Here is an 18,547-nt window from a genome sequence, read left to right on the forward strand (position 1 = left end):
AAATTCAGAGTTGTATATATTCATCGCAGTCTGGATATAAAACAATTCCTTTCCCTCAACTTCACTACTTTTTGTTCAGAAAAATGCGCAGAGTAAATAGGATGCTTTAGTAACTTTGAAAGTGTTTCATTGAGAAATACGGCACTATAAAACTATTCCTGTTCACTATGAAAGTATTATCATTATCTTCTTGGCCATTTAATACTTTTTGTTACTGCTAATAATTTGGAACTTAGACAACTTGAAAATACGGTACAGTGTATTTAGATATGTTCCATCTTCTGCTTTAGGTTCTAGTCAATCTTACAAATTCATTGTGGTTAGGATTTGATCAGTCTTGGAGTACTTAGACTATTATTAAAAAAGAGCAACTTGATTTTATGCAGTTTACCCAGATTGATAAGCTACAGTCTTGTAATTCTTATGTTTACCCATATTGATTGTATGTTTGACTTCTCTGAGTGAGAAAACCACTATAAGAAGGTATCGTCTGAACAGTTTTTCCTGTTCTTAACATCTTCTGTTAGTATGGTACATTTGTTATAGTTGATGAAGAAGTGTTGTTACATTAATAATAACTAGGTCCATAGTTTAATTAGGGTTCCCTTTTGGTGTTACATAGTTTATGGGTTTTACCAAATGCCTGAAGTATTTGTTATCTACCATTATAGTACCATACAGAATCATTTCACGGTCCTAAAAAATCCCCTGTCCTTTTCCTGTTCATCTCTCCCTCTTCATTCCCCCCAGCCATTCCCTGGTACCCACTTCCTTTTCTACTCTCTCCATAGTATATAGTAATATAGTTTCTGGAAAGTCATTTAATTGGAATCATACAGTATGCAGCCTTTGGCTTCTTTAACTTAATAGTATACTTTCAAGATTCTTTCATGCCTTTTTTTGGCTTGATAGCTTATTTCTCTTTATTGCTGAGGAATATTCATTTTATAGATGTATCACAGTTTATCCATTCACCTATTAAAGGATTATTGATATAGTTGGATTAATATCTCTCATATTTGTTACTGCTTTCTACTTATTGCCCTTGTTCTTTATTTCTATTTTGTTTTCTGTTATTCTGCCTTTTGTGGTTTTAATTGAGCATTTTATATGATTCCATTTTTTCCTCTCAACATATCAATTATAGTATTTTTTAAAAGATGTATTTATTTATTTGACAGATAGAGATCACAAGTAGGCAGAGAGGCAGGCAGAGAGAGAGAGGAGCAAACAGGCTTCCTGCTGAGCAGAGAGCCAGATGTGGGTCTTGATCCCAGGACCCCAGGACCGTGACCTGAGCCAAAGGCAGAGGCTTTAACCCGCTGAGCCATCCAGGCGCCCCAATTACAGTACTTTTTTAAAAAACCTTTTATAGTGGTTAAATGGGTAGCAATCTGAGCAGATGGTGGGAGACTTTGCAAAGTTAGAGTCTGTAGAACTTGGTAAATGTTTCTGTGTGGGAGATTAACATGATTTTAAGGACATGCAGAAGTAAAGGGCCTAATATGCCATTATCAGAGATGGTAAGGCCAGAAATAAGACAACATAGGGCATGGAAACGTTGACTTGTTCCTAATAAAATGTCAGAGTTTATTATTTTGACAGCAAGCTTAACCAATTTATAAGATTATTTTGCTTCAGATGGTTGAGTGGTACCTGAAATACTCCCGCCCTTGTGTAAACCTTTTTTCTCAGTATTCTTACTCAAATGAAAATTAAGAAAGCTATCTAACCTTTGAAATTCATTTTGATAATCTGATTAGATTCACTTAACTGATGAAGCAGTGGGGACTTAAAATGACCTAAGTCTTAATCTTAGTTGTCACTGAGAGCCACCTTGCCTCCTCCTTTCCCTTCTCTCTTCCTCCTTCCTCAGTTCTTTGGTTCTGCCTGATGTTTTCTGGATCTTTTTAGTTTGTTCTTTCTTATAGTGAATCAGAGTATTCTATACAAAGTCTTTATGCTTGTCTCTGTGGTCTGAAGGTGAGTTTGATCAGGAAGAAAAGATGAGAAATTATTTTATATAAGGCTCCCCTAAAACTCTGCTGTTATGATTCCTTTATGCCACTTGGCCTTTACCACCTTTTTCAGGGGTTCTACCAACAGACTTACACTTGAAGCCTTGTTAGAAGGATTCACAGTTTATTCATGGTTATGGCTCACTGGAAGAGTTAGGATACACAAGGGGACACCCAGGCAGAGTCTGGAGGAATCCAGGGGCCGACCTCCAGCATTCCCCCTCTCATAGTCAGATAGAATGTGCTTCCTCCGCCAGTGTCACACAGGTGCGGTTTTTCTGGCCAGAAAAGCCTGCTTTAAGATTCAAAATCCAGGATTTTGATGGGGGCTGATCATGTAGGGACTCTCTGCCTGCCTAAATAGCCTCAGCTACTGAAATTCTAGACTCTCAGAAGGAAAGTGAGTGTTTGCCATTATCATTTTGTTTACAATCCAGGCAAGCTGGTACCATGTCCCAAGTGGGTAAAACAGCCTTAATCAGCATAAGGAGGAAACATTGTAAAAGCCAAGGGCTAGTCTTTACAAGCAGCTCCTTCTAAAAATTGCTGCAACAGACCTGTTAGGTTAACTTTCCTGCAAGATTCCCAATCCTCTTTTCCTAATAGGAAAGCCTGCCATAAGTTTCTGACTCAATTAAATGGCGTTCTAACACTTCTTAAATCTTGGGTTTGTATTAGATCTTAAAATTTTACTTTTCTTTCTGATTGTGGCCTCAGTCAATGTCCTTGGATACTAGAATGTAGATTTTTAGTGCTCTGTACCTTCAAGACTATTGGTGATATAGTGATATTATTTGTTTTTAGAGCAAGTGCTCCTCTCAGGGTTCTGGGATTTCAGTTCTTTTTGGTCTGTTACACATCTTGGATATATTAATTTTCTGCAGTATGGTTTAAGGTATAGGATAGAAAAAGAGCTAAAACTTTCCTCTACATTACTAAAGTGCTCATAAGAGCCTTGTAAGTAAGGTAAGTATTATTAACTCTGTTTTTACTGATGACCAGATTGAGGCTTAAGGTAGTTTTAGGTAACGTGCTGCAGGTAAGGGCAAGGGGCAAGGGTGGATTTTCTTTCTTTCTTTTTTTTTTTTCCTTTTAACAGCTCTATTGAGGTATGATTTACATCCTATAAAATTCACTCACATGAGTACAACTCAGCGATTCTTAGTAAATTTGTAGAGTTGTGCAATCATTCTCATCATCTAGTTTGAGAATATTTTCATTACACAAAAAAGAAGCCCTGTGTGCATTTGAGGACAGTTGTGGCTCTGACTCTCAATCTTTTTTTTTTTTTTTTTAAGATTTTATTTTTTTGAGAGAGGGAGAGAGAGAGAGAGAGAGCGAGCGCGAGCGAGCATGAGCTGGGGGAGGGGCAGATGGAGAGGGAGATGCTGGCTCCCTGCTGAGCAGGGAGCCTGATGTGGGGCTCCATTCCAGGACCCTGGATCATGACCTGAGCCAAAAGCAGAAGCTTAATCGACTGAGCCACCCAGGTGCCCCTCCAACTCTGAATCTTAAGCAACCATTTATCTGCTTTCTGTCTCTACAGATTGTATTTTCTGGAAATTTCACATAAATGGAATCCTACGAAATGTCTTTTGTATCTGTCCTTTTTCACTTAGCATACTGTTTTTGAGGTTCATCCATGTTATGGTATATGTCAATAGTTCATTCCTTTTTATTGCCAAATAGTTATTACATTATGTGAATATACCGTATTTTGTTTATCCATTCACCCGTTGATGGACATTTAGATCACTTCCATTTTTGGCTATTAGGAATAATGTTATAAAGATTCTTGTACAAGTCTTTATGTGAACAAATGTTTTCATTTCTCTTGAATTGATACTTAGGAATGATGTGTCTAGTCATATGAATCTATGTTTTAACTTTCAGAAACTGCCAGACTATTTTCTAAAGTGATGACCCCATTTTATATTCCAGAAGCAAAGCGTGAGGGTTCTAGTGTCTCCCATTCTGGCCAATACCTGTTACAGTCAGCCCTTCTGATAGATGTATATAGTGTTACCTCATTTGCTGTTAATTCTCATCTTCCCAGTGACTCATGATGTTGAGCAACTTTTCAGTGTGGTTTTTAGTCATTTGTATGTCTTCTCTTGTGAAATATCTGTTCATATATTTTGCCCAAGTTTAAATTTGATAATTTGTCTTCTTACTGAGTTGTAAGAGATTTTACATATTCTAGATAAAGGTCATTTTGCTTTGTTGAAGAGCAAAAGTTTTTGATGAATTCATTTTATCTTTTTTTTTTCTTGTGTGGATTTAGCTTTTGATATCTTATTTAAAAAATCTTTGTCTAATTCAGGGTCACAGATATTTTCTCTTCTTGAAAAGGAATCAGCAAACTATAGTCTGCAGACCACATCTGGCCCACCACTTGTTATTGTAAATGTTTCATTGGGCAATAGCCATCCATACCCACTCATTTACATATCATCTGTAGCTGCTTTCTCTTTACAGTGACAGTTAAGTAGTTAGGGAGATTGTATGTCCCCCAAAACCCAAAATATTTACTTTATTATTTACTTTATGGACCCTTTAAAAAGATTGTTGCTGACCCCTGTTGCAGAAGTGTTATTATTTTAGCTCTTATAGTTATGTCTGTTACTGAATTTGAGTTATTAATTCTTATGTGTGGTATGAGGTAAAGGTCTAAGTTCACTTTTTTTAATATGGATATTCAGTTATTCCAGTACCATTTGTTGAAAACACTATCCTGTAAGTAATGGGTCATTTTCCTTTTGCTGCTTTTAAGATTTTCTCCTTGTCTTTGGTTTTCATCAGTTTCATTATAGTGTATCTAGATGGGGATCTCTTTGTGCTTATCCTGCTGTGGATTGTTGAGTCTCTTGGAACTGTAGATTAATGTTTTTCATGAAATTTGGAATGTTTTCAGCCATTATTTCTTTTTTTAGTTATCATATAATATATTTTTGTTTCAGGGGTGCAGGTCTGTGATTCATCAGTCTTACACAATTCACAGCACTCACCATAGCACGTACCCTCCCCAGTGTCCATCACCCAGCCACCCCATCCCTCCCACCCCCATCCCCTCCAGCAACCCTCAGTTTGTTTCCTGAGATTAAGAGTCTCTTATGGTTTGTCTCCCTCTCTGGTTTCATCTTGTTTCATTTTTCCCTCCCTTCCCCTATGATCCTCTGTCTAGTTTCTCTCATTCCTCATATCAGCAAAATCATATGATACTCGTCTTTCTCTGATTGACTTATTTCGCTTAGCATAATACCCTCTAGTTCCATCCATGTTGTTGCAAATGGCAAAATTTAATTTTTTTTGATCAGCCATTATTTCTTCTTAAAGTTTTACTGTACCTTTTTTTGGAACTCCCATTGTACGCATCCTAGTATGTTTGATGTTGTCTTCCAAGTGTCCAGTGCTCTGTTCATTTTTCTACAGTCCCTTTTTTTTTCTCTCTGCAAGTTGGATGATTTATCTTATCTTTAATTTCACAGATTCTTTTTGTAATATTTTTAGACCATCTAGCAAATTTCATTTGCTGTACTTTTTAACTCTAAAATTTCCGTTTAGTTCTTTTTAATAGTTTGCATATCTTTGTTGATATTTACTATTATTTAGTCATTGCCATATTTTAACTTTTTAAAGCATAGTTTTCCTTGATTTTTTTGAACATATAATAATTATTTTGAAGTTTTTGCTAAATATGGTCCCACATGGATATAGCTTCTATTGGCTACTTTTTTTTTCTTTTTCCCCTGAGAATGTTTTACACTTTCTTGTTTTTGTAGCTCATAATTTTTTTTTAAAACTGACTTCTAAAAATTTGTATTATAGCAACTCAATTCTGGTTTTATTAAAATTTTCTGCAGGTGGTAGTGGTGGTGGTAGTTGTTCCATTTGTTCATTCATTCAATCATTTTTTTTTTTTTTTTTTAAGTAACTTTGTTGCCCTTATCTGCAGAATTTCTCTCTCCCAAAGTTGTGGCTACTGATGTATCTTCTCAGCTTTTTAAAATTTCTTATAATTTGGCTTTCTAGAGTTTACCTATGTGTCTGCATTGCTTAGTGCTTCAGTAATGATTGGTTGGAGGTTGTGACTGAACACTGTGAGCCAGTAAGGCTTTCATCCTCTGCTGGTGGATTGGGTATAGTTTGGGGAACATATTCAAAATTTGGGCCATTTTCTTGCTTGCCTCCTTTCATTTCTGGTGGGTCTTCCCTGGTCTCTCTGAGTGTGCACATGGATTTCCAGTCAGCCTGGGATGTGTGATGTTGCTCTCAGGTCTCCACTTTCCCTTGGGTGTGCTCTCACCCTTCTGATTAGCTGGCATTTGGGGGGAGCTTGGAACCTTATGGGTTTCCCCGGCACATATGTGCTTGCTGCCTTCTAGTCAGGAGGAGTTATGTGGAGTTATGTGGAGGCGTTATCCTCTCCTCGGAATATGTGAATTTATCAGGTCCTTCTGTGGCTCTCTCCTTTGCAGAATTTCCATGTTAAATTTCTAGGTAGTCCTCAGGTTTGTGGCTTGCCTCCACTGGTACTGTAATCTCAGGCTATGAGAGCTATAGGCTTTTCTGTTTCCTGCTGGATGTGAGTTTTCTGCTCTCTGCTCCAAATCAAAGTCAGCTTCCTTCGGCAAGTAAAAGCTGCTGGCTTTCACAGCCAACCCCCCCATGCTGGTGGAGTGGGGCAGGGGGATAGAGAATGCTCCTGGTAAGATGCCAGACTCCCACAGTTCTTCCTAAGAAGGTCACTTATTTTACATGAATAAACTATTCTTGTTGTGTTTTTTGTCTTTGGTTAATTTCTAGAGCACAAAATGTTTTTTTTTTTTTTTTTTTTACAATTTTATAATTATTTTTCGAGGGTGAGATTTTGTACACCTTCATTGGGGAAGTCCAGCCTGACAACTTGAATTCTAAAATCTAGAAATATTACATTTCAAAGCCAAATGCTCTTTTTTCTAATTCATACTTTGTGGAAATACAGAACCAGAAGTAAATTTTTTTTTTTTTTTTTAAAGAAATGACAAGGAGGTTGATGGATAGATCTTGATTCAAAGCTTAGATTTCTAAGTAGTATGAGCTTTTTACATTGGTGGAGACAGATTTGCAGGCTGAGGCTGAGGGTAAGGGAATGCTGGTGGCTCTGTAGAATAGTAGACACGTATTATTTCTTTAGGATGAGCCACCAATTGTTGACAAAGTATTTTCCAGTAGTGTTTCTCACTTTGTAGCAATTTTAGAAAATAGATATTGTAATTATGATCATTTTACAGATAAGAAAATACATTTTTAAGTATTTAGTAATTTACCCACCCTCTCAACTTTTATTATGTGATGGAGATGGTACTTGAACCGATTTCCTCTGACTTCTTTTTTATACTCGTACGTAACTGCATCCCTACCATGTCATAATTACTTACATACTCCTTGATGATCTTAGTTTATTTATTTATATAGATAGTACTTGAGTTAAAACAAGTCATAGCAGTCTTCTTGAATTTTTACTAGAGCCCAGATTCTTGCCCTTTGAATGATAATCACTCTTAACTTATTGAAGAGCCCCTGTTCATTCATGCAGTTGTTCAGCAAACTGGTAAAAGAGTCAGAGAAGGAGATATTCCATGGCAGCTTCCTCTGCCAGCTTCCTCTTTTTTTCTTACTCCATAGATGCAGATTCTGCCCAAGAAGCCCCTGCATTGCAGAGGGACTGGAGATCTGTATGATCTGTTTATTTCGCAATTGACAAGGGTAAGGGGGTCTTTCTGGGGGAGGTGCTTGGGTGCCCTGGCTGTAGCTTTATGAAGCTGGGCTAACACTTACTTTGGGAATAAACTTAAACTTAGTATTTTTAAAAACCTTTTTATGAATTCTGTTTGTCCTACATCAGTTAAGTGTCAGATTAACATATTAAAAAGCATTTATTATAATGGTGATTTTTTTTTAAAAGTCCTGTTCAGCACAAGTCAGACAAAAATGACTCACGCTTCTAAAATTCCAATCTGGGATCATTTAGAATATAAATAGTATTGAATATACGTAAGTAAAATTTCACTGCAATGAAAATTTTAAAAGGTTTTGGATGAACGTCTATTTCTATAGCCCATGATAGTTATGATAGTTATTCTTTATTAATCTGCTCTGTTCCTTTTCCATAAATCTGTCAATCTGTAGAGTGAAAAAGGGACTTGTGGAAATGTCATAAACATTGTGGGTGGGTTTGGTGTCTTTTTCTTGCTGCTAGAAATTAATACCTACTTCCTTGAATTCTATGTCCACCTGAGATGCCAGTGAAATTTGAGTGGTATCGTCAGGCTGTCCTCTATCTGTGTATTAGTGTAGGTTTAAGGTGCAGTTGGTGTATCTTACGGGAGCCAAGATTAAGTTTGTAGGTCTCACTTGGCAGGTTTATAAAGTGCCAGAAGTGGTGGTATTTGTAACAGGATAGGATTAAAATATTGAGGAAGAGTTTAATGCTCTTTTAAAGTTGTGGAGGGATTAGGCAGATGATTGTAGCTCTAATGGGTAGTAGAGAAGACTTGTCTTGGTGATGGTCTGATGGGGTTATTTTTATATTGGAGGACATTATTATACCTGCTAGTAAAATAGCTTTGTTTACCTAAAGAAGTATTGTACATTTCTGTAATTTAAATAGATCTTTTTAGTATTCTGTATCTCTCTTATTTTTAAACGGTCTTCTTTAAACATTTCATTTGTAGATTAAAAAATTCAACAGTATGTATCTTATCCTTACCATTTTTAATAAATGTTCCACTTTTTAGTGCCAACACATTGGAAAACTACTTTTATTCTTATACTTCTTAAATGACTTTTTTTTTTTTTTTTCTGTTTTCTTTAAGCCATAAGGATGAGTTTACCATTATTCCTGTACTGGTTGGAGCTCTGAGTGAGTCAAAAGAACAGGAATTCGGAAAACTCTTCAGTAAATATCTAGCGGATCCTAGTAATCTCTTTGTGGTTTCTTCTGATTTCTGCCATTGGGGTAAGTTCTAGATTTTAACGTATCATGGTAGATAATATATACTTGTGGTTAATGGTATCTTTTCACTCTAAGCTCAGATTTTCAGTTCCTTATCACTTCCCTTGGAAAGTTTTACTTTTAGCTGCAACGGTTTAAAAGTGAATAAAAAAGTCTTTTAAAAAGGATCAGATTATGATAGATTATAGATACATTTCCAAAGGCGACTGGTATAATTGGATTCACACTGTGAGGGCATCCTTGCTTAGCCACTTATATTAGTGGGAGTTAATATCTTTTAACCCTATTTCCAAGTTGAGTTGTGTGGTAGATTCTCTGAAGTTAGTTTTTTCGTAGATAAAACAAATGTTCTTCTTTAGAAGGTAAAAGAGCACTGTGTGCTATGCCAGTCCTTTTCCACATTTCCTTTTCTGTAATTAGTGTTTTTTGCTTTCTACTTTTCCTTTGGTGCTTAATTTTTGCCATCAGTTTAGAGCTACCCTCCAAGAATGTAACATGTGAGCTATTAGCATTGTGGTCTTCATTGGTAATGGTTTATAAGGGTGAGAACTCTTAGGTGATTTTTGTTATTTTGTGAATAAAAAGAGAAAGGAAACTTCACAGTGAACTGATGATAAAGAAAGACATTTGTGAATGCCTCTTTGAGTAAATTTTATATTTTGATTCTTTGAATACAGTTTGCTCTCCCTTATCTATGGCTGTTCTAGAATATTTTTGAATCCTGTTCCTTTTAGGACATCTTTCATTGGCTTGAGGATGCCAATACCTGTTCATCCTTCAGTTATTTCTTTGATTATAGAGAAAATGTAAGGCACAAGACTATAAATTTTAAGAAAGAGTATAGAGTGGCCAGAAAAACATCCTCAATGAGATATAGGGACCCCTGGCTTTTATGTGTCTTAAGCATTGATTACCAGAGTTGACTCAATATTTATCTATTGTGGTTAGGCTGGTATTTTCTCTTCCATTGCTCTGTGAATGGTGTTGAGACCATCTTAAGAGAGCCATCCTCCTTTATAGATAAGTATTTTGGTTTAAGGGACTAATTTCTCATCTGAGGCTGATTATCTTATGAAGGGGCATTTGGAAATGCCTGGAGACATTTTTGGTCGTTACAGTGGGGTGGGGGTTGGAAATGGGAATGCTTTAGGCATCTACTTAGTGGAGTCCAGAAAAGCTGCTAAATAAACATTCTCTAGTACACAGGACAGCCCTCTTCATCAAAGAATTATCCTGCCCAAAATATCTAGTGCTGAGGTTGGGAAGTCCTGGTTTAGGATATGCAGGCAGCTATGTGACCTTGCCAAACTCCCTAAGAGGGTTCTCAGGGTTCTTTAATAATCAATTCTGTTGGCTAATTGGTTTGTTACCTTTGGCAGAAGTTATTTTTTATGGATTATAAGTATATTACTTAGATGTGAGGACTAGGTAGATTCTTGGAAATTCTGATATTTAGTCATAGTTGATCTTAAAAACTAAGGAGTATCATTGTTGAAAAAAGGGTATTTTTCTTAGTATTGTGAATTTATGTTGGTAATAAAGCATATCCATATGTTTTAGAATTAAAAATTCTTGAAGCATGTGCCCCCGCCCTCTTCACTTTTAAGGCTCTTATGAATCACTTTAAATTACTTTCAGATTTAAATAATTAGTTCCTCTGATTTTGTTTTTTAGAATCTGGGTTCTCCCTCAAGATGGGGTACCATGTGCAACCACAGCGTAAATCCACACAAAAATCCGTAGATGCTTTAAAATCACTCTTTTCTGTTGAATCTTTTTTTTTTTTTTGCTTCATGAATGAATTCTAAAGCAAATAAGCCCTAGTCCAAGTACTGTATTTAAGTACAATATTGAGAGAGAAAGATGTATTTTGTTTTGTATTCTACCTAGGTTCTTGGAAAGTTATTTAGGCCTTTCTGTGCTATAGAAAAATTTGGCATTTAAATTATAAGCTAGGATTTCCCAGTGATAATTACAAATAAGAACTCAAAATTTCCAGAGGTTGGTAGGTGTTAGTTATGAGAATTATCCAGAGCCTAAAACACAATTTTATTTACATTTGGTGGCTAAGTAATAGAACTTTTCCAGGTGTTTATTTTTTTAGTATCACTTTCACTAACGATACTCATTAGGTGCTTGCTTTGCACTTATGAAAAGCACTGTACTGATTCTTGTTAGGAAATTTGATGAAGATCTGGGGATAAGTGGAAGGTGTTGCATGGATACTATTCCAAGATTGGTAGTTTCCCTTTACAATAGCAATAATAACCATCATTCTTGTAAAGTAAGATTCATTTTCTATTTTATATGCCTAACTGAAGTAATATGAATTTTTGACTAGTTACAGGTTAAAATAAAATGTCTTAGAAATTTTTGTATTTTTCAAGTTTCATGCTCTGGTGGCATTGGTCATCTTTTCTAAATTTTAATGAATGTTATACTCCCATTTCAAAAATCAAGCTTTTTCTTGTGAGGGTATTTCTTAATAGTTCTTCTTCGTCATCGTCGTCTTCTACTTCTTCTTCTTCTTCTTCATCTGCTTCTGCTGCTTCTGTTGTTTCTTCTTTTTTGGTAAAGATACTGTATAGATTGATTTTACCATATCAAAGTAATGATAACACTGAATTCTAAATCATTTCACAGGAAGAATTCAGTTACTTAAATACTCAGAGATCTTAAAAGTTTCATTGAGTTAAGCTGTCAACACCCTTTACATTTCTAAATAGCTGATTATGGTACAGTTGACAAATTACTCAGATGCCTACAGTGGAATTTGTTTTGTTGAATAACAGAGTACTAGCAGTGACAACATTTTTCATTTCTAGTCATTATTTCTATTATGTCCAGGTTCTGTTAAAAATAAGGCAAGAGATTTGGTGATTAGAGACAGTGATTGGAAGGGTTTTGGCTGGTTGATTTTACTTGTTAGCCAGTGTCCATTACAAGAATGACTTTTTTAAAGTGTACTTTGCTTTAAAGATTTTCATCTTTCAGATCCCATTTAAATTTTATGTGGACTTGAACAAGACATTAGAGAGAGAAAAAGTAGAAAGATTAAAATATTCTCAAATTTTCTTTTTGGGTTGGGAAAGCTAAGGGAGAATGGGTACCTAGATTCTATTATGCCCCTTCTTTCTGTCCCTTCATTTGAATACCCCACCCTAACAGAAAAAAAACCTTCACCATTTCAATTCCTGTCTTTTATTTTATCATTAGTCTAATCCACATGAAAATTCATTAGTCAGCCCAATAGGGTGATGTTTCCTAGTAACACTTCATGAACTACCTCATTTCACCCTTCCTGCTACCACCAGGGCTTGTGGTGTAAGTGAAGGACATTTGCTGCTAGTATTTGATTTTTACTGTGGTTAGGTAATGTTATGTCCATACTTTTTCTGACCAAGTTTCTTTTCCTATAAGATGGCTCCATATAAGAGAATTTTTATTGGGCCTATTTTAGTTTTTCTAATTGTAGAATTTTCATTCTGTTTTCCTTTCATTTTTGCTCTTCTCCATATATATAATATATAATGTTAATATTTGTACTTTCCTGATCTCCTTGAAATTTATATTTTCACATTTAGATCATTGACAGCTTTCATTAACATGATTTCTGATTAACTTCTAAGAAGTTTCTAAATGAAACTGCATCTAACAGAAATTGATTTTTTTAAAGTCGATTCATTCTACTTAATTTTCTTTTTATGGTGGTTTTAAGTGCAAATTGACTTCAGTAAATTTACTTGGTAAATGTTAATGATAAATTATTTTATTAAATATGAATAAATTTTACTGCACTCAATTCAGCAGTTTTGAATTTTTACATAGGAACTTATATTTGTATAGGTTTATTTAATTTCTTTTTTTGTGTGTGTCACCTATCAAAAGTAGCATTCCCCAGAATATTTATGAATTTATATCTTTATTCAGATTTCTAGTTTAATTTTCCATAGCAAGTGATTATGCATGCCTGCTCTTTTTTCCTTTCTGTTGCTAGTCTCTTAGGTACTAGGGTGTTACTATTTTCTAAGTAATTTCAATTAGTTTGAGTATAAGTTAGCTAATTCCTGAAATACATCTCATCCAAGCTTTCATATTTGTCTTCTCAAATTTTATACATACTAATTACACATATTTAGGTTTTTGATCTTTTGAGGGAAGGCTAATACTTTTTTTTTCTTTTTACATTATAACTAAGACTTTAGAATGAAAGGACTGTAGTTTTTCACGATTTCAATTATGAATGTCCTTAGTATGGAATGACCTAATAATCTATCTCATAGGTTGTTGTGAGGATTAACTCAAATAATTGAAAATGCTTTAACATACAAACATAAAGTGATTAAGTGAATGTGTAACAGTACAACTTTTACTGGACATATGTCTGAAAGTCTGTTTTGTTCACTTATCTTTTTGGGGGCTTTAAAATCAACTTTCCAAACTCATTGTTTATTTCTGCAAACCAGTGTATAGCTTAATGTTGAGGTATTTGCTATTTTTTTATTTTTTGTTTTGAGGCACTTAAAAAGCAGTGTTGGTTCTTGTACCATTCATTGTTATGTTTGTCCTCATTAGTTGATTGTTGTGTGTTGAACAGACATCCCTGGAGCTTACTCTCCACACTCTGTGAATCCACTCATTAATCACCAGTCACCTTTGGAGATGGGAAAATTACTTACCTGTATTTCTTTTTCTCAGAAAGCGTGCTCTGGAATGGATTCACAAATGAGCTACCCTCCTTCCCTCAAAGAGTAAGGTTTCTGCTTTACAGGATTTTTTTTCTTGGGTTATTTTTCCTCTCATCTTTTGAATTTGAAAAGAACTGAGGGAAGGCACCTGAAGAAACTACTGACATACTCACTAGGGGAGTTCCAAAGCTTGTGCTGCCCCTAGGGGCAGTGTCAATGGCTCTTAAAGCTAGAAAGCTCATACTTGGAGTTGAAACAGGGGCTCAAAGAATCCATTTTCCCAGTGTACCTTCTGAAAGGATAAGTTTCAGGTAAGTAATTTTCTCTTACTATGTGATATGCTTTATTCATACTTACAAAAGTATACAAGTCCACTTCTCCAGGTACAGAGGCACCTGTGTTTGCTCAGTTTAGATGCATAAGCTTTACTGAATGTTAGAAGTGTTATAAAACAAAATGTCTGCTTGTGAGTTAAACATGAAGTCATAATACATCAACAGTAAATATTTGATTTAAAGGTGCATTTATGAACAGTGTATTGTGCTAGTGTTGTCATTTCTTTCATTTCTCATTAAATAAAATCTTGATAAACTTCTTTTTGGTAATTAGATACAAAAGATTTTTTGCATTCAAATTCCAAGAGGTGTATAACTAAAGTGGTGTGTGTGTTTGCACATGTGTGTGTGCACACACCTCCTACTTCCATCCCCACGGATAGGCTAGGATGATGGAAACTATTTACTTTGAAGTAGATGCTTTCTGTATGTATATTGACCAGAATGAATCACTCAAGTAATTTTTAAATGCTTATATAATTTTTAAAAATTATTCTAAGTTGAGCTGTTTAAGATACTTTTTCAGTGTAGTAGCTCTATGTAGTGTGGATTTAGCTACTTAATTGATACATTATTTAGAGCTCATAAAATATTTCTACTTGATTCTTCAGCTACAAAATGCAAACACCTAAAGAGTAGCAAGAGGTAGATAGCAAAATGTCAAATATTTCCTCATCGATTTCCTGTGCATTTTGTCATTCTTTTTAAATCACATGTTGATTTGGTATTTTAAAGTATTCAAAACATTTTATGTATTTTTCTCTTACTTCAGAAGTAGTTTTTAAGTCAGAGTTACAGTGAAAATTGTCCATATGAACATGGCAGCATTTCTAAGTATAGTTGTACTTTCCACTTATGATTAAGGCAGCTTTGACCAACTTCAGTCATTTGAAACAGCAGTTCTGAACTTGGAAATAAGCAGGAAAGACTTGAGTAGAAATGGTTATCAAAAAGTACATGCATTTTTCTGTACACCTGAAGAGTAGCAGTTTTCAGATTAGACAATTACGTCCCAGTCACAGGGATTATTGACAGCTAAAACTAACAGCTATCTCGTGAAGCAAGAAAAAGAGAATGTATTAGTATAAACTTGAAGTAGTTCAGGTTCAAAAAATATTCATCTTGATTGCTTCCAAAGATATTACTCTTACTACAGTTGACAGTGAGTCAGAAGTTTCTTGTCTAAGATTAATAATTTGTTTGTTTATTTCACAAAAGATTTGGGGCAACTCTGTCAAAAGACCTTTGAAATCAAAGTAGAAATTTAGTACCGGTGAATTGAATCAAGAAGTTATTGCAACAGACTTTAGATTTGACTTTGAGCCTTCCAATAGCCATCTGGCAAGTAGGAAAAATAGGGTCCAATTATATAGTTCTCACTATTAGGTAGGTAGGAGTAAGTGTGTACATTCTGTAAAGAAAAACAAAACTATACCTAACTCTAAATTTTGAAAGAAATGTCTGATGAGTTCATTAATATAAGGGCATTGAGTAATGAATTGTCACTGTTTAAGAATTTTTTTAGTGCAAGGATTGTAATTGATCTCATAGTTATGGTGACATATAGTAATCCTCAATGTTTATAAAAATGGTTGCTATATTCTGGTTGTTATATTCAGAAAGCAGATAATTGTTTCAGAACCTTATTGCTTGATTCTAGGATATCATGAATTATAAGATGCAATACTGATTTAATAGAAGCTCGAGGGAAAATAAGAACTGGTACATGAGTAACCATACGTATTAATGTGTGTGCAAAGCTAAAATGTGAAAGTTAAGGAAATACAGTATAGTCTAGAAAGATGACCATCAAAGATGATCAAAATCAGCAAGTAAAGGAAGTGTGGATAACTGTGATGTGTGGTTTTTTCCAAAAGAGAGCACCAAAAGAGTTTTGTTATTTTGCATCACTCATCATTTATAAGATGATCATTTTTTTAGCAAGATAAACAGAGAACTTAAAAATAATAAGTATCCAGCCAAAGAAACCCATCTTCTCAGCTGTGAGGATAATAATTGTATATGTGAACTTTGCTCTAAAAATGAAGCACAAGACACAGAATGTGTGCATACATGACTGGTGTACTCACATACCTTTAAAATGTATTTTGGTGAATCTTTAAAAATAGCTAAATATGAAAGTAATGAGTTCTAAGAAATAGAGGCATCACAGATATACAAATGTAGATGTGTCTGAAATACAACATAGTCTGTGGAATAACATACCACAATTATTTATGAATATGTTTAACTTTTGGTTTTTATACAGCTATAATAGGGAGCCAAATTTATTACCTGAGCCTTTTGTTTTCTGTCTTCTTTTCAAATTTCTTCCAGCTTACCCTCTGTTTCTTGGAGAAGAGCTAAACGTGAATGTTCTGTGCTTGTACTCTTATTGAGATTTTATTGTCAGAGCAGGACAATTGTATTTATCCTTTTGTGCCTCCTATTTTAAGGCACTTGTATTGATCTTTTTTCAAGTAGAGAGTTTTGCAAAAATGAGATAAATTTTTTTATTGAGGTCATAAAAATCACATAAGCCACAATATATCTCTGACCTGCACATTTTTTTTCTGTAATAGAGATCAAATCTTTGCATTTATACAGCAAAAGCTAAGCTTTCATTGATTTGTTACACTGAGATAGTTTCCTTAAACCAGATTTCCTTGAATCATATTCTTTGGGTTTACCTTCCATTACAGAGTGATATAATATGTTTAACAATGCTTCTAACTTTTAAGCTGTTTTGTTTCCTTAGTCTTTTGTATTGCTTGTGACTTTAAGGTTCTACAGTTTGAAGTAGTTTTTAACATCATAAAACACTGGTGATATATCATTTCTTTATTACTTCCCAAATATGCCTTTTATTTTTATGTACAAGGGCTCTTGGGAATGATTCTCTCAGAGGCTTAAGCTGTGCTTTGCCTTCCATGAGAACTGAAATTATTTGGTAAGCGCTTGCTTTCTTTTTAGCTTCTAATTTTTCCCTATTTTATTTTGTACATGATATTTGTTTCAAGGTCAAAGGTTCCGTTACAGTTACTATGATGAATCCCAGGGGGAGATTTATAGATCCATTGAACATCTAGATAAAATGGTAAGTCTTTCAGGTGTGGGGTTTTAATGCTCTAAGGTATTTTCTTTGATTTCAGATTAGTGATTCAAGACTTAATATGTTGAAATATACAGTAGACTAATAATTCTTTCCCTATCTTTATTTAACTAAATGTGCAAAATATAATTTACAATCATATGACTATTGATTATAAAAATAATCCCTTTTTTATTAGTTGAAATTTCCTTTATCTTAATTTTATTTGATTAGTAAGACAAAGAATAATATATAGATTTTTAGATGCTATTTGGGGGAGTGTCTCAGGTTTAGGGATGACAGGATACTAATGCCATTACTTATTTTTAAGCAGAAACAACCTTAGCAAATTCTAAGTTTATTTTATTATTATATTTTTTGGCCATTTGGATTTTCTTAAATGGTATTTCATTTTGTTGTTTAAATAAAAAATTTAAAAATATGATTGTATTCTTATCTGGCCTGGTAGTACAATTGACACTGAATCCTGCTGTCATTTTCCTTAAAATAGTATGGTAGTTGGAGTAATTGTTTTCATATTTGAAAAGTCATGCAGATCATTTTGTGTTTTTAAACTTATAAACAGAATATTAAATATAGGAAGTTTATCACTTATTGGCTTTGACTTTTGACAGATCATTTCAGTTCTCTAGTCCTCAATTTGTCATCTCAAAGATGAGAGACTTGAAATAGGTGGTCTCTAAATTGTCTTTAAATCTGTCAGACTTTAAGTCTGTGATATGTTGAAATCAACTTTACCACTGTTTGAAAAGCTTTATGCATATGTTTTAGTACAAGACTATTTAGTCTAAAGTAGATAAAACATTTTAGTGAGGAATTTGGATCTAAAACCATAGGTAGGTTATACCTTGTATATTTTATTAAAAGCCAAATGGAATGAACGCAAATTTAGCTACTCAGGAGATTTTATTATATGTAGATTTTATCATATTTAAATTTATCTTGTTACTTAGATCCAATTACAGCCTAATACTTTTACCTTTGGAATTTTGTTTGGACTTAATCTACTGACATTTCTTTTGGATTTATGATGTCACGTCAGTCATTTAATCCTTTCCTGGCTTCTAGTTCTCATCTTACTTTTCTGAGGCGTAATTCTCAGTTGCGTCAGAAAACTTTTCTGATTATGTCATCATTTATTTTCTTCATGTAGCAAGTGCTTAATGGGTGTCTCCTGTGTGTCTGGTACTGTGTAAAGTACTGAAGACGTTAAGAAGATAAAACATTGTCTTTCACTTAATGGAACTTTCAGTGCAGTCGTTGAGCAGACTTAGAAAGAAGCTACTCCAATACGGAGCTGTAAGAGTTACTTAGGGCACACCCTCTCCTTATTGTTCTGTGAGGATGATGTGGATGTGCCTACCTTAGGGCTTTGGCCCTTTTTGTACTTGACTGTC

The 18,547-nt window shown here is 34.4% G+C and overlaps 1 protein-coding gene across 2 annotated transcripts in view; it reads left to right on the forward strand.

Annotated features, from left to right (window-relative positions):
* MEMO1 (mediator of cell motility 1) overlaps window positions 1-18,547 on the forward strand; it is a 116,689-nt gene that overhangs the window by 85,675 nt on the left and 12,467 nt on the right. For both annotated transcript variants that reach the window (XM_080812877.1, XM_080812876.1), the window contains 2 exons: window positions 8,876-9,018; window positions 17,059-17,135. In XM_080812877.1, coding sequence (XP_080669003.1) covers window positions 8,876-9,018; window positions 17,059-17,135 — 220 coding nt within the window. The remainder of the gene's footprint in view (window positions 1-8,875; window positions 9,019-17,058; window positions 17,136-18,547) is intronic.

This window comes from Martes martes (genome assembly GCF_963455335.1).
Source record: "Martes martes genome assembly, chromosome: 9".
Taxonomy (NCBI): domain Eukaryota; kingdom Metazoa; phylum Chordata; class Mammalia; order Carnivora; family Mustelidae; genus Martes; species Martes martes.